At 39.6% G+C, this 17,929-nt stretch overlaps 1 protein-coding gene across 1 annotated transcript in view; it reads left to right on the top strand.

Annotated features, from left to right (window-relative positions):
- LOC133611545 (calmodulin-1-like) overlaps positions 1-17,709 on the top strand; it is a 28,089-nt gene extending 10,380 nt beyond the window's left edge. Inside the window, exons 2-6 of the mRNA XM_061968427.1 lie at positions 10,813-10,843; positions 10,940-11,083; positions 11,159-11,265; positions 16,474-16,609; positions 16,707-17,709. Coding sequence (XP_061824411.1) covers positions 10,813-10,843; positions 10,940-11,083; positions 11,159-11,265; positions 16,474-16,609; positions 16,707-16,735 — 447 coding nt within the window. The 3' untranslated portion in view covers positions 16,736-17,709. The remainder of the gene's footprint in view (positions 1-10,812; positions 10,844-10,939; positions 11,084-11,158; positions 11,266-16,473; positions 16,610-16,706) is intronic.
- The last annotated feature ends 220 nt before the right edge of the window (positions 17,710-17,929 follow it).

Below are 17,929 nucleotides of genomic sequence, written 5' to 3'. Positions count from 1 at the left end.
CGTAAACAACTGCGCCAAATTATCAAGCCGGGTAGCCAGTTATCAAGTTAGCCTTCGTTTTTTTCTCTAAACTTAAGAAAAGGTATAACAAGTGGAGGAGCAGGACCAAGCAAAAAGCAAAAAACGTATCACTTTCATACGGAATGGGAGGACTTTTTTTTTCACAATGTAATTTTCGAAGTGCATTTGCCTCATTTGTCAGACTATCGTTGCACTACCAAAGAAGGGAAATGTGGAGCGTCATTTTCGGAATGTTAATAAAAACTACGACACCGACTTCCCACCGACAAGCAATCTGTGGCAGAGAAAGGTGAAGGAACTAAAATGGCAGTTGTCCAGGCAGCAGTCATTTTTCACAGTTAACTTACAAAGTGAAAGCCGCCACCGAAGCATTGTTCCACGTGAGTCATTTCATCGTTAAAAGACAGAAGTCCTTCCAAAAAGGAGATATGGTAAAAGAGGCATTCGTTGAAGCAGCTGACTCATTGTTTCGACACTTTAAAAATAAGGCAGAAATATTATCTTCAATCAAAGCTATCCGGCTGTCAAGGATTACCGTTGCAAGGTGCAGCGTAGCCATGGCCGAGGATTTGACCAGGCAACTTTGGAAGGACATAGCAGATAGCGAGTGTTTCTCGCTCCAGTTGGACGAATCTACAGACGTGAGTGACACAGCCCAGGTGTGCATTTCTTTTCGAATGGTGTTTACTGATATCGCTGCAAAAGAAGAGCTGTTAACCGTACTGCACATGAAAACAGACACGAGGAGAGGATATATATCAGTCGTTCAATAACTTTATTGAGCAATCCCAGCTCCCAGTGTACAAATTGGTGTCCATCACCACGGATGGAGCACACGCAATGGTTGGCCGCTTCAATGGATTTATTGCCAAGTGCAGGGAGGATAATGCTTTCCCGGATTTCCTCAATTACCACTGCATAATACACCAACAAGCGTTATGCGCTAAAATGCTGAACATGAAAGACATCATGGATGTGGCAACGAAGATCGCGTGTTCTATTCGCTCCAGAATTCTTCAAAGACTGCTATTCCGTGCACATTTGGAGAAGGCTGACAGCGACCACTCTTGAGTTGTTGCTACACACTGACATGAGGTGGCTTAGTTGAGGGAAATTCTTGCAAAGATTTCAAGAGCTCTGTCCAGAGATTAAGGAGTTTTTCCATGCAGCTGGACATACGGAATACAAGCATCTAAATGACGGTCAGAGGCTGTTAAACTTGGCATTTTAACCGATCTGACAAACATGTTGAATTACCTTAATCTAGAGCTGCAAGGAAAAGACAAAACAGTGATCAATATGATCAGCTCAGTTAATGCTTTTAAACAAAAAATGCAACATCTCTCTTCAAAGCTGAAACGCCATGATTTCGCAAACTTCCTGAACCTGGCATCAAAGTTGGGGATGCAAAGGAAGGCCTTTGTGTAACTTGACAGTGCACGCTACACAGAGCAGATTGACAATTGTCTGTCAGAGTTTGACAGACGCTTTCAAGACTTTCCTTGCTGGAGCCAGTCACTACATTCAAGTGCTATCCTTTTCAGGAAGGTGCGCAGGTTGATTAACTTGCATCAAAAATTGCAACACTGTTTCACCTGAACTCTTCTGGAGTGGAAGATGAGATTTTGACACTACAAGGCGAGATTCAGCTGAAGTCCAGAGCTCATGGACAGTTCTGGAACTTACTCACAGTGGAAAAGTACCCCAATATGAGTTAATGCTTTTAAACAAAAAATGCAACATCTCTCTTCAAAGCTGAAACGCCATGATTTCGCAAACTTCCTGAACCTGGCATCAAAGTTGGGGATGCAAAGGAAGGCCTTTGTGTAACTTGACAGTGCACGCTACACAGAGCAGATTGACAATTGTCTGTCAGAGTTTGACAGACGCTTTCAAGACTTTCCTTGCTGGAGCCAGTCACTACATTCAAGTGCTATCCTTTTCAGGAAGGTGCGCAGGTTGATTAACTTGCATCAAAAATTGCAACACTGTTTCACCTGAACTCTTCTGGAGTGGAAGATGAGATTTTGACACTACAAGGCGAGATTCAGCTGAAGTCCAGAGCTCATGGACAGTTCTGGAACTTACTCACAGTGGAAAAGTACCCCAATATGAGGAAATGTGCTACCTCCTTGAAGGCATTTTTCGGCTCCACTTGTTTATGTGAGTCAGCCTTTTCCCACATGAAGATCATTAAATCCAAGTTTCGTTCCACCATGACTAACATTTGGAAGTGTGCTTGAGGCTGGCTCTCAGCAGCTACCGTCCGAACTATGCATCCCTGACTGACTAATTCCATCCAGTGCAAGTGATCAGAGTAAGGTAGTGACAAAAAAGTTGCATAGTTAATTGTGTTGTGCAATATGAACTAATTCGGTTTTGAAATGTACATTAACATACATTGTACATATAAAGAATTCTCAATACATTCATAAATAAATGTAAGTTTTGCATTTTTGTAGGAGGTAGATCATTTTGGTTTTGTCATTTTATAAGTAGCTCGCATGGTGAAAAAGTGTGTGCACCCCTGCTTTACACACTGTTGTTTTTTGATGCAGTACCGCCTGAGGGATCGAACGTCCGTAATACATACCTGCCAACTACTCCGGTTTTCCCGTAATTAGTACGGTTTTCATCAACCTATTCCGGGTTACGGTTGCAGTGATAAAAAATACGGTTTTTCATTAATTAAAAAAAAAATTTTTTTTAAATGCGCGAGGCTATTTATAGCACCGCTGCCAAGCACGAGGCATTGTTTCCAAACGAGCGAACGATCATGGAATCAGCCGGAGAAAAATCGCAAACGAGTTTTAAACCGAAAAGAAAACTGCAGTCATTCCGTGAAGAATATTCAAAAGCCTATCCGGGAATAATTATTCGTTCCAAAAAGGGTGAAAACTACGCGAATTGCACCTTGTGCAGACAAGATTTTTTGATCGGACACGGAGGAATTAGCGATGTAAAAGACCACGTTGGGACAAAAAAACACAAGTCTAATGCCGTTGCTAGCGATACAAGTGGAAAACTTTCAACGTTTTTCGGATTTTAGCCACAAAAAGGTAATGACACCAATGTTATCTATTGGAATTGTTTAGTACTGTTATACTGTTAAAAGTGTTTATACTATTTATGCTTTCAAGTCCAAGTTGAAGAAATCTTGTTAAATGTTGACATGCAGCATAACTACCAAAATACAGAAGTATGTCCTTAATATTTTTGCAGTGCTATTTCTGTTGAAAAGTTAAAATGATTACATTAGAGATGTGATGTGCCACTTTTCAAGTGTCTGATGGCTTAAATTAATTTTCATTAATTTTTCATATTTTGAATTCTTTTGAAAGGCTTACAGAAAAACTACATTTGAATTGTAACTCCATGCTATTGACAGGACAATTAATTTTAATGAAGTTAGCTTACCATGTTTACAGTATGATAATTGTGATAGAAATGTGAATTTTAGGCACAGAATATTTTTTACAATTGAACAAGGCAGTAGATTATACAAGCTTGGACAGAAAGTTAATAATGACACCAATTTTTTTTAATGGAATTGTTTAGTACTGTTTTACCATTTGTTTACTGTAAAAAGTGTTTATACTGTTTATACTTTCAATTAACAAATTGAAGTCTTGTGAAAGGTTGACAGGATAACTGGCATTAACTGTCAAAATAATTTCAAATTATTGAAGTTAGCTTACAGAATAAACATGTCAATCAACCCATATGATTTTTGCTGTAATATTTTTGTTTTGAAAAGTCACTGTGACTGATAGAAAAGTGATGGTTTTAGCAACATTTTAACCTGTCTAAATGCTAATAATCATTTTGCGTCGGGGGGCGAAGCCTGAACCCCCCACCAGGACTTTGTCCTGGACCCTGGCTACTAGGTTTTTCTGATTTCAAAAGTTGGCAGGTATGGTAATATCATCGCTTATGTGCAGTGAGCTCTCCAGATTCTCTGAACCTTTTAATGATATTACGGACCGTAGATGGTGAAATCCCTAAATTCTTCGCAATAGCTCATTGAGAAATGTTGTTCTTAAACTGTTGGACAATTTGCTCACGCATGTGTTCACAAAGTGGTGACCCTTGCCCCATCCTTGTTTGTGAATGACTGAGCATTTCATGGAAGCTGCTTTTATACCCAATCAGGGCACCTACCTGTTCCCAATTCGCCTGTTCACCTGTGGGATGTTCCAAATAAGTGTTTGATGAGCATTCGTCAACTTGCTCAGTCTTTTTTGCCACTTGTGCCAGCTTTTTTGAAACATGTTGCAGGCATCAAATTCCAAATGAGCTAATATTTGTAAAAAAAAAAAAAAAATTCCAGTTCAAACATTAAGTATCTTTTCTTTGCAGTCTATTCAATTGAATGTAGGTTGAAAATGATTTGCAAATCATTGTATTTTGTTTTTATCTACGATTTACACAAAGTGCCAACTTCACTGGTTTTGGGGTTTGTAGATGATAAAATGAACTGAAAACCTCATGTAAAAATATATACAGCATAAAGTAGCAAGAAACACGTCTATAATGAAAAAAGGAAAATATGTTCTGGACCAAAAATCACTCTATATTCTCTACTGCTCGCTAGTATTACCATATCTGAGTTATTGTGCAGAAATATGGGGAAACTACAAATGTGCGCTTCATTCACTAACAGTGCTACAAAAAAGATCAATTAGAATAACACATAATGTTGTATATAGAGAACATACAAACCCTTTATTTTTTAATTAAAAATATTGAAATTCAACGACGTAGTGCATTTGCAAACAGCTAAAATTATGTACTAAGCAAATGTGCAACAATTGTTATCAACAAAAGAGGAGATAAATTAAAAAAAATTAATTTAAAACATTTGTTTGGACATACAACACTTTAAACCTTTAGCATATCACTATGTGAAACTGAATTTTGGAATGGATTAAACCAGTGGTACCGGGCAGCGTCCAGAATCCGGCCTGTGGTAAGTCCCAAGTTAATGAAAATGCCTTGGTGGTGCGCCACATTCCATTCCATTAAGGGGAAACCCTGTATTAAAAACGAGGCAGAGGTTTTACTTAACACATATATTGAATATAAAAAAAAACGTGCATTTAAATCGACTTTCAGGAGCTATACAGCTGGCGCACCTAAACGGAGTTGACACCAAGCAAAAGTCCCAAGTTAAAACTTTTTATTTTTATTTTTTTTAAAGTAATTTTTTTAAATCTGTCCTTACTCATCCATTTTGTACCGCTTGTTACTTTCGGGGTCTCCTAGCCGCTCAGGCAAATCATATTGTCTAAAAATGCATTTTCCCATCGATAACGTGACATCGTGCTGCAGTGTGGGGCGAGGTCTTTCAGTCATTACTGCGCAAGGAATATATATATATATATATATATATATATATAAACAGAGCTGTTTTATTTCTTTTAAATTGTCATTGCTCCAAACAAAATGTTGAATCAAAATCAATGTTTTTATGAATTATTGACCTATCCAAAGCTCTGATTACTTCAGATCAAATATTCCACTTTGAAAAATATTATTTGTGGAAGATTTAGCATATTTTGAATGTTTGCCATAAAAACACAGTTTTTTTTTTTGACAAAAAGGGCAGAAAACAAACAAAAACAACAACTTAGCATTGATAGATGGAGTAGACTCTAGAGATTTAAGTGTTAAATAAATTATGTATGCCCTGGCACACAATTATCATGAGAAATGGAATAAGACTGCTGTGATATGACAGGGGGTAGTATTAAATAAGATCTGCTTCTTCCTACTCCTTTTCAGACATGCTGTAATGAAACAACTGGAAATATGTGATGCATTACATTGTAATTGTTTTGAATGCATATTTGAAATAAACTGAACTGAACTTAAATTTGTTTTCAAGTAAAAAAACAAAAACAAAAAACAGATTTTCAAGGTGTGGCGGTAATGAAAATGCTGTGGCGGCGTGCCACATTTCATTACAGTAAGGGGAAACCCTATATTAAAAACAAGGCAGAGGTTTTATTTAACACATATTGGATATAAAAAACCTGCATCTAAATCGGCTTTCAGGAACGATATAGCTGGCGCACCTAAACGGAGTTGACACCAAGCAAAAGTAAGGAGAGAAAGTTGAAGAGAAATGTATTTCTTCTTCAAGCCTGTGTAAACTACCCCAATTCTTTTGACATTAATACTGAAAATAACTAACTTTACGCTGTGTGCGTCTTCGAACTTCCTTTTGAACGTCCATCTTGTCCCTGTGCGTGTGTGTGTTTTCTTTGGGTACTCTAGACTGTAAATTGTCCATAGGTATGAATGTGAGTGGGAATAATTTTGTCTATATATCTAGCCTGCGATTGGCCATGCAATTTTGATGAGATTGTACGTAAGCCTTAACCTAGGGGCATTAGAGCTTAACCTTCGTCCTGCATAACTGTATTGCTTTTTTCAGTTTATTCCAAACTAAATTATTAATTTAACCTGATTCCTACATGTATGTGCACTTCATGTTTTTATTAGTGTTAGTTTTACCGTGACTTCATTGTGAAGGACGGCAACAAAACACAAAGTTAAAGCACTGTTTATATCTTTGGCAGACTAAATTACATCATTCACGGGGGGCAGAATATAGTGCAGCCTGTGTTACCTTTTACAATAAGCAGCTACAATTGAAATTGCATTGAACAAAGAGCATACTGCCAAGTCAAATTCCTTGTGTGTTAAACATACTTGGCCAATAAACCTGATTCTGATAATATAAGAAAAAATATGGTATTATTAACGTAACACTAAATTGTATTTAAATCTACATAAAACATTTGTTAAGCCTTTTTAAAGAAAGTATATGCATCATTGCAATTCCAAATTATCGTGTGTGTGTGTGCGTGTGCGCGTGTGTGTGCGCGTGCGCGTGCACATTTATTTATATATATATATATATATATATATGTATGTATGTATATATATATATATGTGTATATTTATATGTGTGTATGTATGAATGATGACATTGACCCACATATGTCGTGGCAATGTAGGGGAAACCCTGTTCCAGTTTCAAGTTTTGTTTACTGTATCAAAACCAAGTTAATCCTTTTGCTGCTTAAACGGATGTCTTGTGAGATATACTGACGCTTTGCAGAAGTCAGTTGTTTTTGGTTGGTTTCCACATAGTACAGCTTTTTGCACATATACATTTCCATTGGTGCGGTAGCATTTGGTTTTGTTAATTTTGTCCATGTTAGCTGCTACATGCTAACTAGTTGCACTGTATGATGCTAACGGGCAAGCAGCCCCATGTCACTGCACAAAAAGTCAAAGTCACTTAATGAGGACAAGATAATTCACCCCCTCTTTTCATTCCGCTATGGTACAAACGCGCATAGCCGCTAAAAGCGAAGAAAGGCGTGAATGCTCTTGAAGCATGCACATGGCGATGTATCGACGCTGGAAATCTGACCGACTTTAATTTTCATTTATCGTCCGTCAGTTGATCGAATATCGGCACAGACCTACAAAACACAAAACCTGTTTTTAATACTTCCTACAACCTCTAAAACTGATCATGTTGGTATATTTTTTTTGTATGCATCATTTGTTTACTTTTGTTGTGGTTCAAACTTCCTGGTTCATGCATAAAAACATAGAGGCGACATTGAATCACTCAAAGGTTAAAAACATGCTGTTTTTGTATTTAATTGTATGCAATATACATGTTGCTTGCAATATACAATGACCAGGGTTGTCAGCTAGGTAAGGCTGCTGTTACTTTTCGCAAATGACTCTTTTGACAGCAACAAACAATAAAATTAAAATAGAATATAGCTTCCATGTTATTTTACCAGTTGTACATTTACAATGGACAATAAAATAATGTGGTTTCTGTGCAAGAAAACCAAGATGTTTTGCAGACTGCGACTATCAGTAACTAAATAAGTGCTTGTGTATGACATTCTGACAAACAAATTGCATTTGTGTCGAAATATTTGGGTCTTTTTTAAAGTTATTGAAATACAAAGTAATTTACTGCAATTACAATTAATCAAAATCAGTTTGATTTAATCTGATTTAGAACATGAAGTTTTACAGCAATATGTTTTCAGCCCCATAGCATGAGACAGCAGTGTTAATGATGTGCTGAAAAATAGTATGCGCCCCTGTGTTGAGTTTCCCTGCGGAGGGGCTTGTTAGTTGTGACCTACAATGCTGTCTGGCAACTCGGATTACTCGCTAACTGATCCTCTCCAGGAGATGGAACTGTAGCTGTTAGACGAGGCATAGATTAACACACATTGATACACAAGACCTCTGTGACCTGCCCCCAGTCTGGACATGATTACTCGCTAAATTGGGGTTTCATCACATTTTGGGGGTCTGTGTTGAAATGACTGTCCCACACACATGCATTCAACATTGTTAGATTATTACTCGAGGTGGGGTTTTCAACTGGGCATTAATCTGCTGGGGCAATGAAAAGCTTTTCACTGTCAACCTTACACACACACATACGCACACACACACACACACACACACATACGCACACACACAAAGAGGAAGTTTCCTCGCACTCTGTTACAACCCACAAGGACAGTGTTTGGTCATTTCCCCTCAACGCAAGAACAGAAAGCATTCTGTAGTTTGGATGCTCTCTTGAAGGATTTCAACTCATGTATTGCAAGTATATGTTATTACCACCATTCTCTTTGTTGAACTGATTACCTATTTAGAGAAACATTGTGAATTGTTCTACTCAGATGTTTTGTCTCGTTTGGAGTGAGTGATAGTCTGACTCTGGACATTTTTTCACTGAATCTAATTCTTGGCCATGGCTGTTTAACAATGTTGCCCAAAATGGTCACTCTGTACCCAATAGGGGATGAACTGTTGAGTATGTCTACTGTCTATGAACTCTTGGATGAACAACAACACTTCTACAAGGAACTTTTCCAGCAACAGGAAAGAAGCTACAGAGCTTTCCTCCAAATGCTCATGGACTGTTCGTCCAGCCGAATGGACAGCTTGGTTAGAGAGATGCAGGACTTGAGGAACAGTCTAACGGCAACCAAAGCCGAGCTAGCGGAGGTTAAAAAGCAGGTGGTCCAGTCCAACAAGCGGACTGAGTGCCTGGCACAGAGCTTGGTGGTGGTGCGGGGAGAGCTGGATGGTCTTGGCAACAAAGGAGGAAGAGGTGGGGATCCGAAGCAGCATAAAGGCGGGGGGTTACGGTTGGATGGACGACAAGGTGGAATTGGGAAAGTTGGTGCTGTAAAAAAAAGGACTGAACCGAAAGCACTGAAGCTGGTGTCGGACCTCACAGATATTTGCTTTGAGGGATTAAAGGTTGGACACAAATTCTTACTCTACGGAAAATGAAAACTGTACTAGTTGTTTTTAGGTAATTTGACTGCAGATTGTTTTTACCTTTGTTCTTTCTTTTTTGTATATGTTCTGTATTGTGTTGTCAAAAGTATCAATACGTTGACACTAACACGCAAAAAATACATTAATACCTGCTTTTTGCTAGCATTGTCATTGCAGAATACCAAAAAAACACGTTCTTCGACAAGCCGTTAATTCTTGTTGCGGGAGTACTGGGTCAGTGCCATAGAAGTTGGTTGCTGTAATATATTGAAGCCTGTCACACGTGCAGATTTGCCGCTTCCGGTTCACCCCTGCAACTAGCAACTTTATTGCTATGTTGAGCAAGTAGAGGTGCATAGTGAAAGAGGTGTATATTGCGTCATGCATTTATTAATCAAATACTGTACAAGGGGTCACGAAAGTATTCGCCGAACGGGTGAGAAGAGATCCTCTACCACAAGCCCAGGAAGTCATTACATTACCTGCAGAAAATCTCCAGTGTGTAACTCAAGTTTGCTCACTTGCTGAGAAAAACACCACTTCGAGGCACTCTTGTCAATAGGCAACACTTTGAACGTCCCCGATATATTTATTTTCACCAGGGGGGAATTCATACTGCAAAATTTAAGATATCGATCCATATTCGATTCAATAAGTTTTTAACCTGTTTCTAAACAAGGTGCTGCCACTGAAGTCATGGATAAATGACTTGTAAATGTTTAGAGATCTCCACCCTTTGCATGCATGGGTTAATGTTTTTGCTCACATTCCAGCATTCCAAGCACAAACACTACTTAGCCTACTCAGTGGCCTAGTGGTTAGTGTCCACCCTGAGATCGGTAGGTCGTGAGTTCAAACCTCGGCCGAGTCATACCAAAGACTATAAAAATGGGACCCATTACCTCCCTAGAATTGGGGGTTAAATCACCAAAAATTATTCCCGGGCGCGGCCACCGCTGCTGCCCACTGCTCCCCTCACCTCCCAGGGGGTGATCAAGGGTAATAGGTCAAATGCAGAGAATAATTTCGCCACACCTAGTGTGTGTGTGACAATCATTGGTATTTTAACTTTTTAACTTCGAAAACCGCGTTACCTATCATTTTTGTCCCTACTTCTTTAACATGGAATGCTGTTTCTTTCACGTCCACTCTGAGACCTATGTACAAATATTTGTGTTTTTGTGTCCAAAACGCCCTAGTCAAGTAAACAAACGTTCAAAATGACAGTTTTTGTATTTTTGTTTAGTTTGGAGCATCTTGTGTTAACGCCCACTGAAGCTAGAATACAGTGCAGTTGTGGTAAAATGTTTGATGCTATCAATGTTCATTCATGTCAGCTCCAGAAATGTTGAAAATAAAACAAAGATGCAAGTATGTGCTGGTTCTCTTGATAAGAAAATACATATTTATGTCTAACTCTTGTTGCTGCTGTGTTTTATTCAGGCTGACCAATTAACAGAAGAGCAGATTGCTGGTAAGATGGCACTTTATAAATTCATGTTATTGCACTAATCATTTTTAAATGTATGTTTTTAACCATTTTTCTCAATCTTTCTTTGCATCTGTGCAGAGTTCAAGGAGGCCTTCTCCCTTTTCGACAAGGACGGCGATGGCACCATCACCACAAAGGAACTGGGCACCGTCATGAGATCCCTGGGTCAGAATCCAACTGAGGCCGAACTCCAGGACATGATCAATGAGGTGGACGCTGATGGTACGCTGGCTTCTTTTCATAATTGCAACTTTTTTCTTCTGTAAGTAATGTGTGATTTTGTATTTTTTTACCAAGGCAACGGGACTATTGACTTTCCTGAGTTCTTAACAATGATGGCCAGGAAGATGAAAGACACGGACAGTGAGGAGGAGATTAGGGAGGCTTTCAGGGTCTTTGATAAGGTGGGTACATCTTAAGTCTGCTTTGTTCCTATGTAAAGGAACAAACTAGATCACCAGTGTCAAACTCAAGGCCTGGGGAGGCCAGATGTGGCCTGCTAAATACTAGAAATGTGCGTCAATAAAATACCTTCTGGCCAAATGTATTTGTTTTTTTAATTTTGACAGAAAGAAATGCTACATATTAGAGGTGGGAATCTTTAGACACCTCACGATTCTTGGGATTATGATTCGATTCTCGATTCAACATGATTTTCGTAATATATCATTTTGTAAATCAATTATAATAAAACCTTTTCAATACAGGTTACAAAAGCTCCTCTGGGCTGTTGACATACGACTTACACGCAATTTGGACCTAAAAACTTATTTTTGAAAATGTATTTTAAAAAATGTATTTACAAAAATCAAAGTTACCGTATTTTCCGCACTATAAGGCGCACCTAAAAACCACAAATTTTCTCAAAAGCTGGCAGTGCGCCTTATAACCCGGTGCGCTTTATATATGGATAAATATTAAGATTCATTTTCATAAAGTTTCGGTCTCGCAACTTCGGTAAACAGCCGCCATCTTTTTTCCCCGTAGAAGAAGCGCGCGGTGCATGCTGGGATATGTGACGTTTCATTTCCATTTGTGTGTTTATGTAAAGACCCCAAAATGGCTCCTATTAAGTGTGTTGTCTGTCTAATTATAAATAATGCAGACGAGGCGTGTTAACTGAGTTCTCAACGTTTACTCACAGCGTGCTCATAACCACATTCTAACTCCCAGCATACAACAACGCTTCTCAGGGCTACCGCGCATGCTCGTCACTATCGTTGCATGCTGGGTAGTGTAGTTGTTATATTTGCTAGCTCATAACATCACATTAAGAGACACGCTTACGCGCTTAATTCAATACTCGCCGTCATTCCGGGTGGATTGACAAAAGACCTCCAGCCGCTAGATATTGGTGTCAACAGGGCATTCGAAGCTAGACTGCTAACTGCGTGGGAACAGTGGATGACAGAAGGCGAACACACGTGACGTTCACCAAGACAGGGAGGCAGGGAGACAGCGCCAGACGACATTTTGGATCCCACATTCGCCCAACTTTTGAATTCGGACAACGAAGGAGAATAATTCGAGGGATTTATGAATGAAGAATAACTTCAGAAAGTGAGCGTTATGTTTATTTTGTGTGTTGTGACATTAACGTTCGAGCAACATTATGTTGCTATTGCTCTGCACTATTTTGAATTTTACTATGTTTGTGATTGCACATTTGCGTACATTTTGGGAGTGAACAGAGTTGTTAGAACGCTGGTTTTTAATATATTATTAAAGTTTGACTGACCTATCTGACTGTTTTTTTTGACATTCCTTTAGCGCAGTTAGATGCGGCTTACAACACCGGGCGGCTTATAGGTGGACAAAGTTTTGAAATATGCCGTTCATTGAAGGCGCGGCTTTTAACCCAGGGCGCCTTATGGTGCGGAAAATACGGTAATCTACCGTATCTTCCAGACTTTAAACCGTTCCGGTCTATAAATTGCACCTCCTAATTCGCCGCAGCGGACTATAAGCCACAGATATATACCAGTATTTTGTGAAGCAAGATATTTACATAGAAAGATTTTGTAAATGTTTATTTAATTGTCTCCAAAAGGTGCCTGTAAAACGGCTGATCAAACAAAACAGAAAAGTCATTGATTTCTTTATTCATGCTTTATGAGAGATGAATGAGATGTTCTCGTTTTTGATAAGGTTCAAGATGTTTATCAGGATTCTTCTTCCTTGTACTTTGCAAAGACTTTGAGTTAGAACAGTTTCTTTAAGTTGATCTTTTTAGTACCGTATTTTCCGCACCATAAGGCGCCCTGGGTTATAAGCCGCGCCTTCAATGAACGGCATATTTCAAAACTTTGTCCACCTATAAGCCGCCCCGTGTTGTAAGCCGCATCTAACTGCGCTAAAGGAATGTCAAAAAAACAGTCAGATAGGTCAGTCAAACTTTAATAATATATTAAAAACCAGCGTTCTAACAACTCTGTTCACTCCCAAAATGTACGCAAATGTGCAATCACAAACATACGTATATCAACATGGACAGAGCTGCGTGAAAAAAGCCACCCGGCCTCTTCGCGTAAACTTAAACTTACCTTAACCACTCGCTCATCTTTTCTTCATCCATCCCTTCGAGTTAGCTTTTATGATGACGCCGGCTGGAAAGGTCTCTTTTGGCAAGGTCTTCCTTTTGAATATCACCATGGGTGGAAGTTTCTGGCCATTAGCATGGCAAGCTAGAACCACAGTGAAGGATGACTTCTCATTCCCTGTGGTGCGAATATTCACCGTACGTGCTCCCGTTGTATCCACTGTGCGGTTCACAGGAATATCAGTTGCTGTGAAATAGTAATCCGTGTGCGGATGGAGAGATTGCGTCTTTTCATGAACCGGATCCCGGTCGCTTAGTAGGAGCCATTTTGTGGTCTTTACAGATGTAAACACACAAAGGAAATGAAACGTACGGTGATATCCGCGCGCTTTTTCTTCCTCTACGCGGGCGGGTGGTTGCTTACAGTAGAAGAAGAAGCGCTTCCTGTTCTATGGGGGCGGGTGCTTACCTTGGCGGTTGCTTGCGTAGAAGAAGAAGCGCTTCCTGTTCTACCGGGAAAAAAGATGGCGGCTGTTTACCGAAGTTGCGAGACCGAAACTTTATGAAAATGAATCTTAATATTTATCCATATATAAAGCGCACCGGGTTATAAGGCGCACTGTCAGCTTTTGAGAAAATGTGTGGTTTTTAGGTGCGCCTTATAGTGCGGAAAATACGGTACGTTTATTTATTTTTTGCTTAATCTATTCCATAATTAAATTTTAACCAAATTAAAATATAAATGTATGAACCTGGGCAGCACGGTGGGAGAGGGGTTAGTGCGTCTGCCTCACAATACGAAGGTCCTGAGTAGTCGTGAGTTCAATCCCGGCCTCGGGATCTTTCTGTGTGGAGTTTGCATGTTCTCCCCGTGACTGCGTGGGTTCCCTCCGGGTACTCCGGCTTCCTCCCACCTCCAAAGACATGCACCTGGGGATAGGCTGATTGGCAACACTAAATTGGCCCTAGTGTGTGAATGTTGTCTGTCTATCTGTGTTGGCCCTGCGATGAGGTGGCGACTTGTCCAGGGTGTACCCCGCCTTCCGCCCGATTGTAGCTGAGATAGGCTCCTGCGCCCCCTGCGACCCCCGAAGGGAATAAGCGGTAGAAAATGGATGAATGGATATTCCATAATTTAGAAAAATCCGTAGATTAGCCGCACCTTGTATAAACCGCAGGGTGCAAAGCTTGGGGGGAAAAAGTAGCAATTTATAGACTGGGAAAATACGGTATTAAAGGAAAATGTAGGAACTCCAACTTAATCCCAGCTTTGCAATATTTAGGATATAAATTTACAAAGCAATTAAGAATACGTGCAAATAAAACTCTAAAATAAAAGTAAAACAAATGTATAAAAGCATCAGTGTCAATTATATTATCAATAATAGTTGTTCAATGTTTTTTCATCCAAAAATGTATTCTTTTTAAAAAAATTCTCAAATTATGAATCGATTTATAATCGGAATACTGTCAATAAAAATCGCAATATGTATTTGAATGGGTTTTTTGTTTTTGTTTTTTTTGCACCGCTACTGTGTATATTCTAAACTTTATTATCTGTGCATGCAACAAGATATTCCAAGCTCTTTTTTGGTTATACATAAATATCTGCTTGTCAAGTTGACTTACGATTTCAAAGCAAGTTATCCATCCGTCTGTTGGTAAAAAATATAATAATCAAACACAATTGCCTATGCAAATTCTGTAACGAGGCCAAGATACATTTATATTCATAATGGATGCAACTGTATCAATCTCACGGTATGAAATTATTACGGTATTAAGTTTTCAGTTTTGTTTAATCAGCCGTTTTACTGCGGTGTTACAGGCACCGTTTGGAAACAATTAAGGTATGTAAATATTATTGTGGTGTGTGTCCAAAAAAAAAAAAAAAAGACTAGGTAAAATTGCCATTCTGTGTAAAATGAAGCGGTAGAAATTTTTAGGATTACACACTATAATTGAATTCTAATTCATGTTTTACTGCAAATATTTAGTTAAGTGCAAATAATTGTGCAGGAACATCTACTGTTTTAAGCAAATATAAAAATTTAAAAAAAGTGACAATGTAAACATCCATCCCTCCATCCATTTTCTACCACTTGTCAATGTTAAATAATAATGTACAGTTTAGTGTCAACTTTTACTTTATGAGAAACACTGTACTCTAAAGTGGACATTTTTAAAATTAGTCTGAAAAGTTTTGTTTCTCAGAAAAGTTAACTAACAATTTAACTTTTAATAATGTAAATACCTGACAAATTGATGTTTAGCTTCGGTGGCTTCAAATATATTTTCAGGGTGACTGTTTATGAGTTGGGAACTTGTCCAGGGTGTACGTTGCCTTCCGCCCGAGCGCTATTGGGATAGGCGCCAGCCCCTGCGCAACATCAAGAGAGACAAGTGGTAGAAAATTGACAGATGCCTTGAGGATGTATCAAGTAGCTTTTCAGTTTACTCGTATTTCCCGCGGTGCGTTTTATTTAATTTTTTGCTGATTTCGCTCCATGTGGTGCAACGTGACTTGCTGGCTCTGTGTCTTGGAACAACTCGAAGCGAAAGCAGCGCGCTTTGCAGAACGCCAACTTTTTTACATACAGGTTATGTTTTTGCCGGGGTTTGTTTTTTCTGTTTGTTAGCAACATAACTCAGTTATGGACAGATTCGATGCCAAAAAAACAAATTCCTCTTATCTACTACGAGTACGAACACACTTCACTTCCTGCTTACGGCGTTCCACGCCCCCACTTTGCCTTTCCCGCACTGGGAGATATAGTTTGTCAGACCCGGCCAACGCTTAAGTGCCAGAAAACTACACTCACCAAGTTTTCATTTGATAGCGTCACACGTCAAGGCATTATTGTGAATACTTTAAAACCGAAATACAGCAGTATCTATAAGACTGTTACATCCCTAATATTCATAAATATTTACTGCCCTCTGAGGGCAGCCATAACTGAAATGTGGCCCTCACTAAAAACTGAGTTTGACACCCTTGAACTAGATCATTGCAAGTTAATGTCTTTTCTAGTTGGATTTGGTTTTGCAGACTGAATTGTGGTGTGTTTGCTAGGATGGCAATGGTTTCATTAGTGCTGCAGAGCTGCGTCATGTGATGACTAATCTGGGCGAAAAGCTGACAGACGAGGAAGTGGACGAGATGATCAGAGAAGCAGACATCGACGGAGATGGTCAGGTCAACTATGAAGGTACAGAACGATCCCAACGTCTTGTCTTTGATTGACTTCACCGACATGTCTAATGATGTCTTTTCTCCCCCGCCCCCCATCCCCCACCTTTCCACAGAATTTGTTCAGATGATGACTTGCAAATGAACTGAGTTCACATAAGACCAAGAATCAGTCAAATGTTTCACTTACCTCTTATTGCAAAAATCTACATGTATTCATACTGTTCTGTATAGACAACTTAAACTGAATGTTGGAAAAAATCTGTCCGTATAAACAAGCTCAAAAGGTAAAAAGAAAAAGACAAAAAAATGAAACGAATGCATGTACTGGCTTGTATTCCCGCCGCCCAGTGGGGAGCTGTCCAATCAGATCTCACATTCTTAGCCGAGTGGTGTCTCTGCAGCTGGTTGCTGCTTCCTGGTTCCTGGTTCCACCTTTTACAGGGTGGCCAGTCGCCTTTCTTCTACCACTTCCTGTTTCCTCTCTTTCTGTTCTTCATGCATGCAGCTTCGGACTAGTTACTGTCAATTATTGGATGCCTGTGGCAGGAAGTAGGAGGGGCTTAGTTGCCACATGGGCGTGAGAGCGAGGCGATGTGCATCAAAACATTTTTAACGGCATAAATACGACTTCATGTTTGACTTTGTTTCTGGCATGGCGGGAGATTTGCTTTTACCCTTTTGTGTGTTTACCTTAACTTCGGTGTGGCAGGAAGTGGGCTTGTCCTATCGTCTCCAAGGCTTTTCCAGGTGTGCGATTTCTGGGGTGAGGTCAGCAGGTCTCAGCAGAGACATTGTGTAAGATTCAGTTGAACTTGTATGGAATAAAATCCTCACTGAAGCATGTTGGGGTACATTATATTGGCTCTGATGTGTACGTATCACTTCTGTGGGGGTTACGTAGGGACAGGGTCGGTGCTTTGCGACGTTTCTAGCGCGTGTGTGTGTGCGTGTGTGCGCGCGTGTGTGTGTGTCTGTTTGGGGGTGGGGGTGGGGGAGGGGGGTGGCGGTGAGGCCCGGCCCAGTCCAACTGTTCTGTTTAGTTCAGTTGATCTGCATTCCAAGTTGTACATGCTAGTCTTTACATTTTGTTTTTCCAATAAAAAGTCATAAACTCAACTCTCATTTTGGCTCTTCTCTCATTGGTCGGAATGTTTGACAAAAAACTGCAGTAAGTATTTTAAGGTCTGAGACAAATATTAGAATTACATAATTTTGACAATGGGAAGAATACAAAGGAGGAGGAAGTCTGATGTAATTAAGTCAACCAACAACTTACAACAGATAACTTCCTTCATGACAGTGCTTCTTAACCATAGGGCCGCGAGCTCCCTCTAGA

The sequence above is a fragment of the Nerophis lumbriciformis genome, linkage group LG08, assembly GCF_033978685.3.
Source record: "Nerophis lumbriciformis linkage group LG08, RoL_Nlum_v2.1, whole genome shotgun sequence".
In the NCBI taxonomy this organism is placed as follows: Eukaryota; Metazoa; Chordata; class Actinopteri; order Syngnathiformes; family Syngnathidae; genus Nerophis; species Nerophis lumbriciformis.
The sequence above is the reverse complement of the archived record's forward strand: the minus strand, read 5'-3'. Positions and strand labels throughout refer to the sequence as shown.